An 18,042-nucleotide genomic window follows, 5' to 3' on the forward strand; every position below is an offset into this window, starting at 1 on the left:
TTCAATTAGCTGGGCATGGTGTTTCGCACCTCTAAACACTGAGTAGTCCCAGCTACTCAGGAGGCTGAGGCAGGAGGATTGCTTTAGCCCAGGAGTTCAAGACTATAGTGATTCATGCTCATGTCACTGCACTCCAGCAGCCAGGATGACAGAATGAGACCCCATCCCTTAAAAACAGAAAATTATAAATACAAGGGCTTTCCTAAATTTTGACAAACCTTTCTTCAAATTATTTCCATAATTTTATTAACACTTAAAAAACAATGATTAAAAAAGAATGGAATACTTATAAATTTTTTAAATAATCGTTGAAATAAAGATCTAAAAAAACATAAAAAGACATCCCATGTTCATGGACAAAAATATTTAATATTATTAAGATGGTAATACTCCTCAGATTAGCCTACAGATTCAACAGAATTCTTATTAAAATCACAGCTGACTTATTTGCAGAAATCGAGAAGCTGTTCCTAAAATTTACATAAAAATTCAAGAGACATTAAATAGCCAAAACAATCCTATAAAAGAAGAAAAAAAGTTGGAAGGCTCGCGCTTCCTAATTTCAAAACTTCTACAAAGCTACAGTAATTAAGACAATATGGTATTGATGCAGGATAGACATAGAGATAAATGGAATAGAACTGAAACTCCAGAAGAAAAAAACAAAAACAAGCCATACATCTATGCCCAATTAATTTCTGACAAGAGTGCCCAGACCATTCAATGGGGAAACAAGTCTTTTCAACAAATAGGGCTCAGGCAACTAGATATGCACATGCAAAACAATGAAGCTGTTAGGCTCTTACCTCACACAATATACAAATTTAGCTCAAAATGGATCAAATACCTAAATGTAAGACTAAGATTCTAAAGTTCTTAGAAAAAACATAGGTATACCTCTGTGACCCTGGGCTAGGCAATAGTTTTTAAAATATGGCACCAAAGCATGAGCAACAAAGAAAAAATAAATTGGCTTTTATCAAAATTAAAATATTTGTGCATCAAATGACACTACCAAGAATGTGAAGCCAACCCACAGAATGGGAGAAAGTTTTTGCAAATCAAGTATCTGATAAGAGACTTATACCCAGGATATATAAAGAACTCTTACAATTCAAGAATAAGACGACAACCCAATTTTATTTTATTTTATTTATTTGAGACAGAGTCTCACACTGTTGCTCAGGCTGGAGTACAGGTGCACGATCTCAACTCACTGCAACATCCCCCTCCTAGGTTCAAACAATTCTCCTGCCTCAGCCTCCTGAGCAGCTGGGATTACAGGCATGCACCACCACACCCGGCTAATTTTTGTATTTTTAGTAGAGACGGGGTTTCACCATGTTGCCCAGCCTGGTCTTGAACTCCTGACCTCAAATGATCTGCCCTCCTCAGCCTCGCAAAGTGCTGGGATTACAGGCATGAGCCACTGCGCCCACCCGGCCTAATAACCCAATTTTAAAGCGAGAAAAATTAATAACAATGTATTACATTCTTGAAAATCACTAAGAAAATAGATTTTAAGTGTTCTCACCAAAAAAGTAAATGCATATATTAATAAGCTCAAATTAGCCAATGTATACATATTTCAAAACATGTTGTACATGATAAATATATAATTTTTAAGATTTTTTTCATCATAAAAAGTTCACAAAAGCCTTGAATAGGCATTTCTCCAAAGATATATTAATACTACTGTCTAGTAATCACATGAAAGGATGCTCAATATCATTAGTCATCAGAGAAATTTACTCAAAATCACAAGAAATACCAATTCATACCCACTAGGATGGCTTCATTAAAAAGACAGATAGGTACTGGCAAAAAAAAGTGAAAAAATCAGAACCCTCATACACTGCTGGTAAAAATGAAAAAATGGTGCAGCCATCATGGAAAGCAGTTTGGCAGTTTCTTAAAAAGTTAAATATAGAGTTACCATATGACCCAATAATTCCACTCCTATGTATAGACAGACCCAAGAGAAATGAAAGCCTCTGTCTATACAAAAACTTGTACACGAATGTTCACAGCAGCATTGTTCATGACAGTCAAAATGTGGAAATGACACAAATATCCATCAACTAATGAACAGATAAACAAAATGTGGTATATCCATAAGATGGAATACTATTCTGCAATAAAAAAGGAATGAATTACTGATGCATACTACAACATGGATGAACTTGAAAATATTATGCTAAGTCAAACAAGCCAGTCACTAAAGACCACATATTGTAGGATTCCTTTTACATGAAATGTCTAGAATCAGGTAAATCCATAGAGGCAGAAAGTTAACAAACGGTTGCCAGGACCTGAGGGAAGAGGCAAATGGAGAATGACTACTTAATGGGTAAGAGATTTCTTTGGTGGGGATGATAAAAATGTTCTAGAATGTGATAATGATGATGGTTGCACTACATTTGAATATACTAAAAACCACTGAATTGCACACTTTAAAATGGTTAAATGAGAAACTTTAGCTGGGCGCGGTAGCTCATGCCTGTAATCCCAGCACTTTGGGAGGCCAAGGCAGGCAGATCACTTGAGATCGGGAGTTCGAGACCACCCTGGTCAACATAACGAAACCCCACCTCTACTAAAAATACAAAAAATTAGCCTGGCGTGGTGGCACACTCCTGTAGTCCCAGCTACTCAGGTGGTGAGGCATGAGAATCATTTGAACCTGGGAGGTGGAGGTTGCAGTGAGCCAGGATCGCACCACTGCATTTCAGCCTAGGTGACAGAGTGAGACCTTGTCTCAAAAACAAAACAAACAAACAAAATGAACTTTGTTAACTGAATTTTTTCTCAATTTTTTTTAAGAAATATAATGAGGACCCAGGTTTTAAGAATTTGGATTTCGGCTGGGCGCGGCAGCTCAGGCCTGTAATCCCAGCTCTTCGGGAGGCCAAGGTGGGCGGATCAAGAGGTCAGGAGATCCAGACCATCCTGGCTAACACGGTGAAACCTTGTCTCTACTAAAAACACAGAAAATTAGCCAGGCGTGGTGGTGGGCGCCTGTAGTCCCAGCTACTTGGGAGGCTGAGGCAGGAGAATGGCATGAACCCGGGAGGCAGAGCTTGCAGTGAGCCGAGATCATGCCACTGCGCTCCACCCTGGGCGACAGAGCGAGACTCCGTCTCAAAAAAAAAAAAAAAGAATTTGAAAAAAGAATTTGGATTTCATCCTAAAGCCCATGGATACTACTAAAGGATTATTTAAGCAAGTGATCAGTTTGGATTTGTATTTTAGGAAGATAAACCCTGCGCAACACAGTGCTATACATGCCTAAACTTTTTTTTTTTTTTTTAGTTTCGCTCTTGTCGCCCAGGCTAGAGTGCACTGGCAAGATCTTGGCTCACCGCAACCTCCACCTCCTGGGTTCAAGCATTTCTCCTGTCTCAGCCTCCTTAGTAGCTGGGACTACAGGCACACGCCACCAAGCCCGGTTAATTTTTTTGTATTTTTTAGTAGAGACGCAGTTTCACTGTATTGCCCAGGCTGGTCTTGAACTCCTGACCTCAGGTGATCCACCCACCTTGGCCTCCCAAAGTGCTGGGATTACAGGCTGGAGCCACCATGCCCAGCCCTAAACTTTTAATATGTAATATAGTTACATTACATATTAAAAGTAATACATACATATTTAATATGTAATTACATATTAAAATACATATTACATTAAAATACTTATTATTACATTAATATGTAATGTAATGTAAATTTAGCAACACTTGAGTTGTTCCGAAGCTTATGCTAATAAAATCCTGGTTTCTTGCTACATTCTAAGTATGTTTGCCAAGTAATTTTCCTCTGGATACATACTTTTATTTTGCTTATTTAAGAAGCACTCATATAGCACTTACTATGTGTCAAGCACTATGCCAAATGGTTTAGAAATATTAACTCATCTAATCCTTGTTACAGTTCTATAAATCTATTATTCCTATTTTACAAGAACAAACAGTCACAGAAAGGTTAAGTAACTTGCCTAAAAATCACACAGCCAGTTAGTAATGCATGTTTTTGAACTGGGTTTTTATTTACAACCCTGATAAATATGTGGGACTTTTGATCTGCCTATTATCATCTTTACCATTTTTAATTTCTAAAAATAGCACTTCTGTGCATCTGTTCTCAATTTAGTATGCACTATTTTTTTTCTGTGCAGAATTTATAGTGTTAATTCTATCCATCCTTGTGAAGTTTGGTTAAAAAATACTTTCAAGGAAGTGTTTTTTTAGTTTTTATTTACCATAGTTTACACTGTAAGCATGTTATTTGTATTTACTATAATACAGTGGTAATTTAGTTAATTTAATGACATTCTTTCAACTACTTAATTACCTAGTTTTTTTAAAAAAAGCAATAATCAGTTTTTTAAGGAATGAAGTAGTCATTTTATCCAAAGCATCTGTAATTCAAATATTACATATAAATTCTCATCCTGTACCCAATATTATAGGCAAAAATTAACTAAGAAAATGAAAAGTTCTTTAAAAATAATTATAAAATTACATCTGTGTTTATTTTCTCATCCATTCACCCTACGTTAGCCCAATATTCTAGAGAATATAATTTAATAACAGACACAAAAAAGAACAGGAAAAATGTCTTGGAGTTCACAGTATAATTTTATTAAAACTTATGGCCAGGCACAGTGGCTCGTGCCTCCAATCCCAGTACTTTGGGAGGCTGAGACAGGCAGATCACAAGGTCAGGAGTTCCAGACCAGCCCGGCCAATATGGTGAAACCCCATCTCTACTAAAAATATAAAAAGTTAGCCAGGTGTGGTGGCGCAGGCCTGTAGTCCCAGCTACTTGGGAGGCTGAAGCAGGAGAATCACTTGAGCCCGGGAGGCGGAGCTTGCAGAGAGCCGAGATTGCATCACTGCACTCCAGCCTGGGTGACAGAGCCAGACTCCGTCTCAAAAAAAAAAAAAAAAAAAAAATTATTCAGATGAAACTTTTATAGTGTTTCTAAAGTTCTTACAAATGTCAATTATCAAGGTGTTTGTAAGTTGAATATTGACATTTGGGAAAATTAATTATTCATTCCATTTTACCGCAGTATTTTTTTTCAAGTAAAATCTTTGTTTCAGTGTTTCAGAATGATAATCCAACAAGTTGCTACTTATAAACTGCAGAAAAGAAAAACATTAACAAATTCACAACTCCATTGTAAAGGATAGCTATTCGTTGGCTTAAGTCTATGTTTGGCTTATGGTCACTGCCATAAGACACACTTAAACACGTGTTTTATTGACTTAGATGACTGTAATGAAAACTTTAATGCAAACAAATAATTTGAGTTGTATAATCAGTCTTCTACCAACAAATTTTAAGTGTTCTATTGCATTGCTAATAAAAGCATTTTAATGCCTAATGTCTCAAACTAGCTTTCAGAATACAGTATATATATGATTATGGGCACATCTGAATTTTACTCAAAATTAGTATTTATGATACATAGTTAAGCACAAGATAGTACTCACTTGTAAGGGACTAAAAACTCATATTCTGTTTTCACCTTTATGCTTAACTATAGAAACTATATATCAGAGTACAGTCATCCCTTGGTATCTGTTGGAGATGGGTTGCAGGACTTCCCGCAAAATTTCCGGATGCTCAAGTCCCTAATATAAAATGGTTTTGTATTTGCATATAACTTATGCACATCCTCCTATATACTTTAAATCATCTCTAGATTACTTATACCTAATACAATGTAAGTGCTACATAAATAGCTGTTACACTGCATCATTTAGGGAATAACAACAAGAAAAAGAAGTCTGTACATGTTCAGTACAGGTAAAAAAAAAAATTTTTTTTTTGAGACAGGGTTTCACTGTCACCCAGGCTGGAGGGCAGTGGCACCATCTCTGCTCACTGCATCCTCTACCTCCTGGGTTCAAGTGATCCTCCCACCTCAGCTTCCCAAAATAGCAAAATATCACTATTCATATAGCTTACATTAATACTATTTCTTCTGTTGCCCAGGCTGGAGTGCACTGGCAGAATATATATAACCCATGTCCTTTATGGAAGTATAGAAATACACTCATTTTAAATGTTCCATGAGTTTTTTTAAAAGTATGTATGTTTGTATAACCACATGGTCAAGACAGAGAACATTTCAATCATTCGGTAAAGCTACTTTTGGTCCTTTGTAGTTAATCCTGCCCACTCCAGCCCCAGGCAACTACTGATCTGCTTTTTCTTACCATAGGTTTGTCTTTTAAAGAATTTCACATAAATGGGTCTATACAGTGCGTACTCTTTACGTTTTTGTTGTCGTTCAAGCACAACCTTCTAAAAGGGAACACAGTATTTTTAAAACTGGGTATAAAGGTATTAAATTTTTTGTTCTTTTATAGATTCCTATATTATTCCATAATATAGCCAACCATATATTTTTCATGTATATGTGCAAGTATAGATTACTTAGTCATAATAGTGCTGTTTATTCATTCACTCAAGATGAATTTACACATAGGTTCTGGCCCATGTTGCTTATAGCTTATTAGAAGAGACTAAACTACAGGGTGAGGGTTAACTTCTAAACTACAATTTACAATAGCAAACCTCCTTTATAGATGTTTGCTTTTCAGAAGAAGGGAAATAGAGAAAGGATACAAGATGTCATAGCAGAACAACAAAATGTATAGACTATTGTAAGAAAATGGATACATGGGGTGAAAGGGGCAGATTAAAAAAGACAAAGCAGAAAGAACCAAAGTAAATTAATAAAGGCTCTATGCAAAATACCACTATTCACATAGCTCACATTAGTACTATTTCTTCTGTTGCTCATCTCTTCTTGAATTTACTTTGTCTCTGAAACATACTAGCAGAAATAGGGAACAATGGCATCCAGCTTCCCTAAAACTACTGCCAAAGAAACCAAGAGCCCCATGGCACCTTCATTTCTAAAGTAATTACCCTTAGGTGGTGTATTCTGCTTAGCCTTCTCCTACTTTTCACTTCTGAGTCCCATCACCAGCCAGGACAGAGGTGTTTCTTGACCTCCTGGGCTCATGTGATCCTCTCACCTCAGCCTGCCTCCCAAGTAGCTGGGACTACAGGTGCGTAACACCATCCCTGGCTAATTTTTGTAGAAAAAATCGCTACGTTGCCCAGGCTGATCTCGAACTCCTGAGTTCAAGTGATCCACCCACCTCAGCCTCCCAAAGTGCTGGGATTACAGGTGTAAGCCACTGAGCTAGGCCAACATAGGTGTTTTGATCAGCCATCACTTCATCTAAATGTTAAAGACACTCACCAAAGCCAGGCAATGATTTGCTAGTTTTGAGTATTAAAATCTTCCCCAAAAGGGTCATAATCATATTTTTTATGAATTTTTGTATGTAGCTTATAAAATTTGTCTCATTACTTTATGGAAGCTGCTTAGCTAAAGAATCCTACACAAACTATTCTTTTTATACCCTGAACAACGGTGTAATCTTATTAGGGCCCAAGTATAAGTATAAATGCCAATTTCGAACGTTCTTTTTTTTTTTTTTTTTTTTTTTTGAGATGGAGTCTCACTCTGTCGCCCAGGCTGGAGTGCAGAGGCGCCATCTCGGCTCCCTGCAAGCTCCGCCTCCTGGGTTCAGGCCATTCTCCTGCCTCAGGGGACTACAGGTGCCTGCCCACCACACCCGGCTAATTTTTTTGTATTTTTTTAGTAGAGACAGGGTTTCACCGTGTTGGCCAGGATGATCTCGATCTCCTGACCTCGTGGTCTGCCCGCCTTGGCCTCCCAAAGTGCTGGGATTACAGCCGTGAGCCACCGCGCCCAGCCTCAAATGTTCTTACTGACTGTAAGACAGTCAGTATAATCTCACAGTTCTGGGGTAAAACTGGTGAAGTTCAAATTCCAGCCTCATCCATGAGATATGTGTCCTTGGGAAAATTAGTGGATCCCTCTGTACCTCAGTTTGCTCATTTATGAAACAGGGATACTGGTACTACATCGCAGGATTTTTCTAAGAATTAAATGTGAAAAATATATGTAAAATGCTGTTAAACATAAACTGCTTGACATATAAATTGCTCAAAAAAGGTTTTCAATTATTACTAACACTAAATTTATTCTTTTGACTAGCATGTCCTACAAAGATTGCTTCAGGTACAGTTTTTTTATTAAAACTAATTTTTTTCTTCCCTTGCTTTATTTATTTATTTTATTATTATTATTTTTTAAGACAGGGTCTTGCTCTCTTGCCCAGGCTGGAATGCAGTGGCATGATCCCATGATCATGCAGGCTTACTGCAGCCTTGACTTCCTGGGCTCAGATGATCCTCCCACCTCAGCCTCCTGTAAAACTAATTTTATAAAGATAAGCATAATCAGCCGGGCCCAGTGGCTCACACCTATAATCCCAGCACTTTGGGAGGCTGACTTGGGCGGATCACCTGAGGTCAGGAGTTCAAGACCAGCCTGACCAGTAAGGTGAAACCCTGTCTCTACTAAAAACACAAAAATTAGCTGGGCATGGTCGTATGCACCTGTAGCCCCAGCTACTCAGGAGGCTTAGGCAGGAGAATTGCTTGAACCCAATAGACAGAGGTTGCAGTGAGCCAAGATCGCACCACTGCACTCTAGCCTAAGCGACAGAGAGACTCTGTCTCTAAATAAATAAACAAATAAATAAGCATAACCAACAACTTAGCTCACTATTAGAAACTTTTCTGTTCTTCTCTCATCTTCAAAACTAAATACCAAATTCAGTAAAAGACTAATCACAGTGTTTCCAGAATGAAAAAGAAGTGATAAACATTCATGGGTGGGAAGCAATAATGATCATCACCTATTTACCACATAAATATTAAAAATAAAAGAGAATGGGCCGGGCACGGTGGCTCATGCCTGTAATCCCAGCATTTTGGGAGGCTGAGGCAGGTAGATCACCCGAGCTCCGGAGTTCGAGACCATCCTGGACAACATGGTGAAACCCCATCTCTACTAAAAAAAATACAAAAAATTAGCTGGACATGGTGGTGCGTGCCTGTAATCCCAGCTACTTGGGAGGCTCTGGTGGGAGAATTGCTTGAACCTGGGTGGCAGAGGTTGCAATAAGCCAAAATTGTGCCACTGCACTCCAGCCTGGGCAACAGAGCATGAGCCCATTTCAAAAACCAAAAAAATAAAAAAGAGAAAAGTATATATTTTTCAAAAGCTATTAAGAACAAATAAAAGTAACTGAACTCTCATGTAACAAATGTTTAGTTCAAATCATTAAATATATATATCCTTTATTACAACATCAAGTTTATTTATTCTGAAAGCTAGATCCATTATCTGTAGTTAACTCATAAAGGAAATCTCTACCTTTTCACTCAAGTACATAATTATCATTGGTCTTATACTCTGTTAGTTTATTTAACCTTGACTTTTATTAACACAAAAGCAAACAGAAGACACAGGAACCTTCTTTGTGTAACTTGAAATAAAATCTTAGCAACAGCAAGAAAAGACAATAATATAAATTAATAAGCAACATTTCTATGGAAAAATGTCTTTTACCTCTCTAAAGTTAACAGGTCTATATCCTATGCCACTGAATAATCAGGTCTAACTGATCTCTCTGATTAATTTGATCTTTATTTTTTTCTAGTTACCTGTTACTCTTAATATAAAATATAATCTGAGGAGTCAACTTTTTCATATAAAAAGTGGCTGTTTTGGCCGGGCGCAGTGGCTCACACCTGTAATCCCAGCACTTTGGGGGGCCGAGGCAGGTGGATCACCTGAGGTCGCGAGTTTGAGACCAGCCTGACCAACATGGAGAAACCCTATCTCTAACAAAAATACAATATTAGCCAGGTGTGGTGGTGCGCACTTGTAATCCCAGCTACTTGGGAGGCTGAGGCAGGGGAATCACTTGAACCTGGAGGTGGAGGTTGCGGTGAGCTGAGATTGCACCATTGCACTCCGGCCTGGGCAACAAGAGTGAAACTCTATCTCAAAAAAAAAAAAAAGTGGCTGTTTTTTAAACATAATACTAATCACACTGGGAAATGTTTTTCTGTACTACCACTTTGAAATTTTAGGGGACTCCTGGAATAATTGACTCCTGGAATAATTAGAGTCAAGAGTAAATTAAAATCAGGCCAAGAACCACTGGATTAGAATATGAATTTATATCCTTTTATGTTAAATAAGCAATAGAATTCCAGTATTGAGTGAAAATAACGAAAGCAGAGTTTAGGAAGGGACACAAAAACAGATGTTTCAGAAAGAGATGGATCTAAAGACAAGAAGCTGGGATGAACTAGGTATGACTTTTGACATGTTTGAACTTCATTATTTCCATAATACTTTTAGTTTACTAGACATGGATCCACAAAGATTATGAGATACTAAACAAGAAAAGAATTCAACAGATTATTTTTCATGTTAAATGTTTTCAAAAAATCCTTTCCAAAAAGGTATCTTTGTACATAAAATATTATAGGCATTTATTATCTAACTATGATATAACAAGGGCCCTAGGAAGAAATACAATTCAGAAATATTCTATAAAGTCAATAAAACATTGCTATTATGTTTAGGATTTTCCATTTTTGCACTATAAGGTATAATTCTGGATGGTACCATATCAAATAGATTAGCAGCAGTTAAAAAAAAATCATAGTTTATTTTCTCTTAACTCATTGTCATATTTTACATTTTCTTTTAAAAATCTTCCGGTCTTATATGTTTAATTTAAACAAAGATTGTGACCGGAGGCGGTGGCACATGCCCATAATCCTAGCACTTTGGGAAGCCATGGAGGGTGGATCATAAGGTCAAGGGATCGAGACCATCCTGGCCAATATGGTGAAACCCTGTCTCTACTAAAAATATGAAAATTAGCTGGGTGTGGTGGCATGCGCCTGTAGTCCCAGCTACTCAGGAGGCTGAGGCAGGAGAATCACTTAAACCCGGGAGGCGGAGGTTGCAGTGAGCCGAGATCCTGCCACTGCACTCCAGCCTGGCAACAGAGTGAGACTCTGTATCAAAAATAAATAAATAAATAACAAAGATTGTATCAGATCAGCATTTAGCTCTTATTTAACCAGTTCTTTCATTTGATATATCATATAATCTCTTAACTCCATGCTTTTAAAATCATTAAAATTGTTCAATCTATTGTTTATATTTATCTATTTTTCCAATTTGTTTATATTCTTATTTTCCTGTTTTATCTATGATTTTTCTATAATCTTATATTTCTCTATTTCTAGAATGATTCATTCAGTTTCATTTCTATCTTAGTTTTTCATTTGCCAAAATGAATAGTTTTCATTATAGAATGTATAACAAATGGTGCCTTTTCTCTGCAGCTGAATTTTTTTCCCAGGCACTTCAAAAAGGAACCCTAGCCTTCGAATTTGAACTTATTAATGGCAAACCATTTTATTTTAAAAATATATATAAACCATGTTCTTTAAAGAAGGAAAATACAAAAATAGAATTGAAAAATTAAAAATCTGTGATGTATACTTTTGTTCAGGATTTTTGTAATACAAGTTACTCTGAATATAATTGTAACAGCATAATTTTTATTTACTTATTTTATTAAGAGTGTCACATGTTAATTATGGGGTTACCAGAAACATCATTTAAGGGCCATGTATTATAACATTAATTAATTAGCCAGGACCCTGTTCCCATTGTCAGGCAATCATCGCATTAAATTTAAAAAGTGGTTGCAAGAAAGACTAGCACTGTTTTGATAGGAAGGTTAAATGCAAACTCAGTTGAATAGTAGGCATTTTGAATCTACTTCTAAAGTTTAATAATACCCAAGTGCAGGCCGGGCACGGTGGCTCACGCCTGTAATCCCAGCACTGTGGGAGGCCGAGGCGGGCGGATCACAAGGTCAGGAGATTGAGACCATCCTGGCTAACACGGTGAAATCCTGTCTCTACTAAAAAATACAAAAAAAATTAGCCGGGCATGGTGGCAGTCGCCTGTAGTCCCAGCTACTCAGGAGGCTGAGGCAGGAGAATGGTGTTAACCTGGGAGGTGGAGCTTTCAGTGAGTTGAGATCATGCCACTGCACTCCAACCTGGGCGACAGAACGAAGACTCCATCTCAAAAAAATAATAATAAATAATAATAATAATAATACCCAAGTGCAGGTTTTCCAACCTTGTTTCCCAAAAAAAAAGAAAAAAATTTAAATTTGGAAAACGTACGTTCTATAAAAAAATTAACAAATTATATCATATCAATTACTTAAATTCCCCTCACTCTGGGCCAAGTTTTTAAATACTATTAATAGATGAAAATCTAGACTACTGATGTAAAACATACATACATAAATATTACTAGACAGAACTTGATAGTATATACCATTGGGAGTTAGTACAGCACAGTAGTCAAGAGGCTAGGCTAAAGTGAGACCACCTGGGTTGGAATCCTGGCTCTACAATTTACTAGCTTGTGACTCTGGGTGAGTTATTGAAGCTCCCTATGCCTTCAATTGCTCATCTCTAAAGTGGGATAATAATAACCATCTCAAAGGGTAGTCAGGAGAATTCACTGAGTTCTTATTTTGTTTGTTTGTTTTTTTTTTTTTGAGACAGAGTCTCACTGTCACCCAGGCTGGAGTTCAGCGGAGTAATCTCGGCTCACCACAACCTCCGTCTCCCAGGTTCAAGGGATTCTCCTGCCTCAGCATCCCGAGTAGTTGGTATTACAGGTGTGTGCCATCATGCCTGGCTAATTTTTTTTTTTTTTTTTTTTTTTTAGTAGAGATGGGGTTTCACTGTGTTAGCCAGGCTGGTCTCAAACTCCTGACCTCAAGTGATCTGCCCGCCTCAGGAGTTCTTATTTGTAAAGTTCTTGGCACACAGTAAGCACTCTATAGCTAGCATTTAGTTATTTAAAATTGTTTAACTTTAGCTAACGTTTACTGAGCACTTAGTATGTGCTAAATTAAATGCTTTATATGAATTTGCCTCAAATAATCTTCATAAAAACCTAGGATGAGGAACTATTATTGCTCCCATTTAAAGATGAGAAAATTGAAACAAAAAAGATTAAATTATTAGGCTAAGTCCATACAAGTAAATGTCAGAGCAACAATATGAACTCCAATCTAGCAGCATGGCCTACAATTTCAACACAGGTTATAGGATACACTATATACTAGAAGCAGTAGCCTCCTGCAGCACTCTATCTTGAAAAGAGGGCAGGAGAGTCACAAGAGACTTTGCTGAAATAAACTAGAATATTCCAAGAAATAGTTCATAAACTATACAGAGTAATTAAAATTAATATAATAATTATATTAATATTATATTAATAATTAATAATTAATATAAGTCACTGTAATACAGAAATACTTATGTATGAAGTGACACGATGTTTGATATTTGTTTTAAAATAATCCAGCTTGAGAGAGAAGAAGGGATAAAAGAAGCAAGATTAGATAATGGTTAAACTGTGGTGATGGGTACATGGGGGTTATTTTATTCTCTCTACTTTTATATATTCTTTAAAATGCCAATAATAAAAAAGAAATAGCAACAAGGTGGCACAGATTAGACACTTCATTACAGAAGCAAACAACTTTTTTAAGACACCCTGTCTCAAAAAATTTTAAAGGATATGACATAATTGATACTTAATACATTTTATATTTTATATATGATTTCTAAAAGGGTAGGCTTACTTTAAATGAGAATCCTGTTAACTAAAATAAAAATTAACGAAAGTATTTAGGCATAAACATGTAAATAAACATGCTAAATGGTTGTCTGTATTTCCATCAGCTCACTAAAAATATTTGTTTAAATAATTAACATTCATTTTTTTCTTCATGTCTTTCTCCTCCCTGATCATCTCTATGATTATGACACTCTATGGTTTGTTGCCCAGGAAATGAGATGGGTTTGTACAGACAAATATGTCTCTACAACATGGTCACAAATTGAATATGAATAAAAACGAGAAATCTGCTTCACTAAGAAACACTGCTAAAAATTTCAATTGTAGTTTTAAAAATACTTGATTTTCATACTAATATATATCTATGGGCTTCTTATATGTACAAAACAAATATAACCAATTATTTGAGAACATTTTATATGCTCTAAATTATACTGTTAAAAAAATTTAGCTGATAGTAAAGGAAAAAACTAACATTTATTAAGCTAGACGCTATACTAGGCAATTTAATACACATTGGTTCACGAAATTTAAGAGACAGCTACATTTTAACAGGAAGAATATTAAAGTTTACCAAGGTAAAATCACTTGCCCAAAGTCACAGAACTAATAAGTAGCTAAGTTGGTATTCAAATTTAAGCTAAACTACAAAACCCACTCTCCCCCCACTATCCCAGACTACCTCCAAAGGAGGCAAAAATCTTCTCAAGTCAAACTTAAATATTTAGGGCCTTTTTAAAATGTTTGTTACTGGTTACATGTGTATTTCACGGTGGCCGCTTGGCTTTGGATAAAGAGCACTAACTGAAACACAGAAAGTATTATTTCTTCTACTGTGGGTCTTTTTTTTCTTTCTTTCTTTTTTTTTTTTTTTTTTTGGTTTCTTAATTTCAGCCTTAGTTTCTCTTCTCTACAATGGGGAAATCAGTATCTTTGCTGTCCAATTCCAGAATTATAAAGATTTAAAGATGATATATGTGAAATCACTTCAAAATCTACAAAAACACAGAATATTTTATGTCTTAAAATGTTAAAACACGCACACACAAAGCCAAAAGTTTTCTAAAGTAAGTGTAAGCTGTTTAAACTAATCTACAGACTCTATTAACATTTCCAGAACTTCCTAAAACCCTTTCTTCTAAGCATAGCTCAATCATCATCACTATTACTTGGCTTTCCTTACCCTTAAGTATAATGCAATAATAATGGCATCAATGCTTTTGCAATAAATAATTAACATTATCATTTTGAAATGCTCAGCATATAAATGTTCTAAATTCTGAATTTTCAAACTAATTCTGTGTTTGGTGTCACTCTTTTATAGTCATGCTAATGTTTGGGCCTTTTCACATTCTATTTTGTGTATAAAAAGCTAAAATGAAGGTCTGGAATTCTAAAGTAGAACACTCAACACATAATTTAAAATGATTTTTTTTTCAATGTTTCTCAAAGCAGATAGAACAGCCAACAAGCACATCAAACGCAGCAACAAAACCCATTGAAACATTCAGCTGCTCTAAAAGAAGGATCAGACTCTTTAGGAGAAAACTACATTGTGTGAGTTTGCAAAGTTTCATACTTTCCCATTTAAACTCCACTTCAGAGAAAGCCTTTGCATACTAACACAATCTGCTTTAAAATGGTACTTTGCTGACCTTCCAATAGTCCAGCTCTATGAAAATTCTGTGATGGGTGTAACTTCAGAGAATCTGAAAAACACAAAAAGCATTAGGTACTTTTTATGCTGAATGAGGAAAAAAATGCCAAGGATAGCATACATCTCTTATATAACTGCAATGTGTGTGTATATATATATATTTTTTGAGATGGAGTTTCGTTCTTGTTGCCCAGGCTGGAGTGCAATGGTGCGATCTCGGCTCACCGCAACCTCCGCCTCCTGGATTCAAGCGGTTCTCCTGCCTCAGCCTCCTGAGTAGCTGGGATTACAGGCATGCACCACCACGCCCGGCTAATTTTGTATTTTTAGTAGTGACGGGGTGACGGGGTTTCTCCAAGTTGGTCAGGCTGGTCTGGAACTCCCGACCTCAGGTGATCCAACCGCCTTGGCCTCCCAAAGTACTGGGAATACAGGCATGAGCCACCGAGCCCGGCCAAGTGCAATGTATTTTTAAGCGCTAAAGCCCATATTTGTGAATATATTCCCGGCAAAAGAGGCTGAATTGTCTCTACGTTTGTCTCGAAGCTAAACTTAGATTTTCATAAAGTATATGTTTCATGGAAAATTATCTGATGATTACTCCCCAAATGGTGTTAATGTCTTGGCTATTTTTAGCACTCAATTCTAACACATTAGCCCTGCTCTAAGAATCATCTCTTGATATGTCTTTTTTTTTTTTTTTTGACATTCAAAACTACAATATTTCTAAAGTACTTCAGGTAATGTTGCCCGAAAAACATCCTACAGGATGGTGGCTGCCAAGTAAAGTCATTGGAGCAACAGACAGTGGCTACAGTTGCTAAGTAGGACTCTGTGTACAAAACCAATGGTCAGTCTGTAAAGTCCAGTACCTTTCAGAGTAAACCATCTCACTCTGATTCACTTAAACAATTTAGATACACTAGTATGAAGGTGAAGTCCCTTTTTTGGAGGGGGTGGAATAAGCAAACAGATGGATACATCAAACCAAAAGCAGAAGAAACACCTACATTTTTTTTTATATACGGTGAAATGAATAGTTAACAACCCGGTTATGTCTTTTGCCCCCTCCCGGTGGTTTAAAAAGCGGTAAAGAGAGCAGTGGGAATATTTTGGTTTTGATGCCCCTTGCACAGGGAACCTGTTCTGACACATTCTTGTGGTGTCCAGTATAGGAATTTCACCTGAGTAGGGATCAGCTCCAGTGCTAATATTTCAGATGCTGGGAATCCCCTGCAGGCCTTGGCCAAAAGAGTTCTTAAATGAAAAGTCTCTGTGCTGAGCTCCCTCCCTGCAACCAGCCCTTGAACGGAAAAGCAGAGAAAATTCTCAAAGGACAGCGTCTGTGCCTGGGCTGGTCCTCCTGGGAGAGGAGAGGAATAAAACCAATCCAGAGAGGGCACCCCCATCTTTGCAAAGGAGAAGGGAGAAGTAATTAGAATGCCACGGAGGTGGGAAGAGAAAAAAAAAGAAAGAAAGAAAATTCGGGCCCTTTCCAACAAGAAGATGACGAGGAAAGGAAGAACGCCTGGTCGAGGGGGGCTGTCCCAACATGGGGAGGGAGTGGACTAGGCCGGAGAGAGAGGGGGTGGAACGACGGCGCACAAACAAGCTGGAAGGGGAGGAAAATGGTGACCCTGCACCCAGAACCGGCTCCAGGCCACGCCGCCCGCTTGGGGGCAACTTTGCTGGGGAGAAGGGTCCCGGTAAGAGAAGACGCGGCGCCCCGATCGCGGTGGCCCCAGCGCGGGGCCCAGTCTGGGGCCATCCCCGAGCCCGGGAGGCCGGGGCCGGCGGCTCGCGGAGCCTGGCGGGGCCGGACGGGCCGAGAGCGGCTAGGAGCGACTGGTGCCGCAGAGCCCCGGGGGCCGACGGAATCTGGGCCCCAAGCGGCCGGCGGCTCCGCGGGGGAGGGGCCGCCACTGCTCCGCCCGCCCCCTCCACCGTCACCCTGACCCTTTCGGCCTCTGCCCGCTCCGGCCAGAGAAGCCATGGGGGTCGCGGCTCAGCCGCCCCCGGCCCCGACAGGGACCCCTCGCCTCCCCTGGCCCTGTCTCCCCGCCCCCACGCCCCACCCCCCAGCCTGACTCACCTCGCGAGTACAGGGACTTGGGCGATTCCAGGTCTAGGTCCGCGCTGAGCAATGAGATGAAGTCCGAGGGCATCGCAGCTCGACCCAGCCCGGCCCGAGGGCAGCGGGAGGGGGGGAGCGGCGGTGGCGGCGGCACCTCCTCTCCGGGACCGCGGGCACCGAACCGGGGGCGGCGACGCGAGGGCGGCTGCCGCTGCCTCCTCCTCGAGGGTAGTGACTTCCACCGGGCCGAGGACCGAGGAAACGATGGCGAGGTGGAGGGGGAACTCCACGGGGACTGATTCTCGGTGGCCAGGAGAGGGGTTCAGGACGGGAAAGGGGAAGGGGGAGAGGCAAAGGGTCCGTTTCGTGTTTCTCCTCAGCGAAAACTGACGGTCGCCGCCACCGCCGCCGCCGCTGACAGGAATCTGAGCCCCGCCCCTCGTGGGGCACAGCGCAGGCGCGGAGGGGGGTGCCCGGGAGCGCGGAAGAGCCGCGGCGGCCCCCAGAGGGCGGGGAGGCGCGCCAGGGAACAGCAGCAACAAGGGCCTCGCTTCCTGCCGCCGCGGCCCGGGTTGCTGTTCCTGAGCCGGGAAAGGGCCCCGCTGCCAGGGTGGGAGGGAGGGAGGCTGGGAGGTGGCCGCGCGC

The 18,042-nt window shown here is 39.2% G+C and overlaps 1 protein-coding gene across 5 annotated transcripts in view; it reads right to left on the reverse strand.

Moving 5' to 3' along the window:
* NFAT5 (nuclear factor of activated T cells 5) overlaps positions 1–17,816 on the reverse strand; it is a 123,786-nt gene extending 105,970 nt beyond the window's left edge. For 2 of the 5 annotated variants that reach the window (XM_003262948.3, XM_012504827.2), the window contains exons 1-2: positions 17,416–17,816; positions 15,322–15,375 (exon numbers count right to left, since the gene is read on the reverse strand). In XM_003262948.3, coding sequence (XP_003262996.1) covers positions 15,322–15,375; positions 17,416–17,488 — 127 coding nt within the window. In that variant the 5' untranslated portion in view covers positions 17,489–17,816. The remainder of the gene's footprint in view (positions 1–15,321; positions 15,376–17,415) is intronic. The other 3 variants (XM_030794651.1, XM_003262947.3, XM_003262949.3) reach the window with 3 other exon arrangements.
* Positions 17,817–18,042: the final 226 nt, after the last annotated feature.

The sequence above is a fragment of the Nomascus leucogenys genome, chromosome 2, assembly GCF_006542625.1.
Source record: "Nomascus leucogenys isolate Asia chromosome 2, Asia_NLE_v1, whole genome shotgun sequence".
In the NCBI taxonomy this organism is placed as follows: domain Eukaryota; kingdom Metazoa; phylum Chordata; class Mammalia; order Primates; family Hylobatidae; genus Nomascus; species Nomascus leucogenys.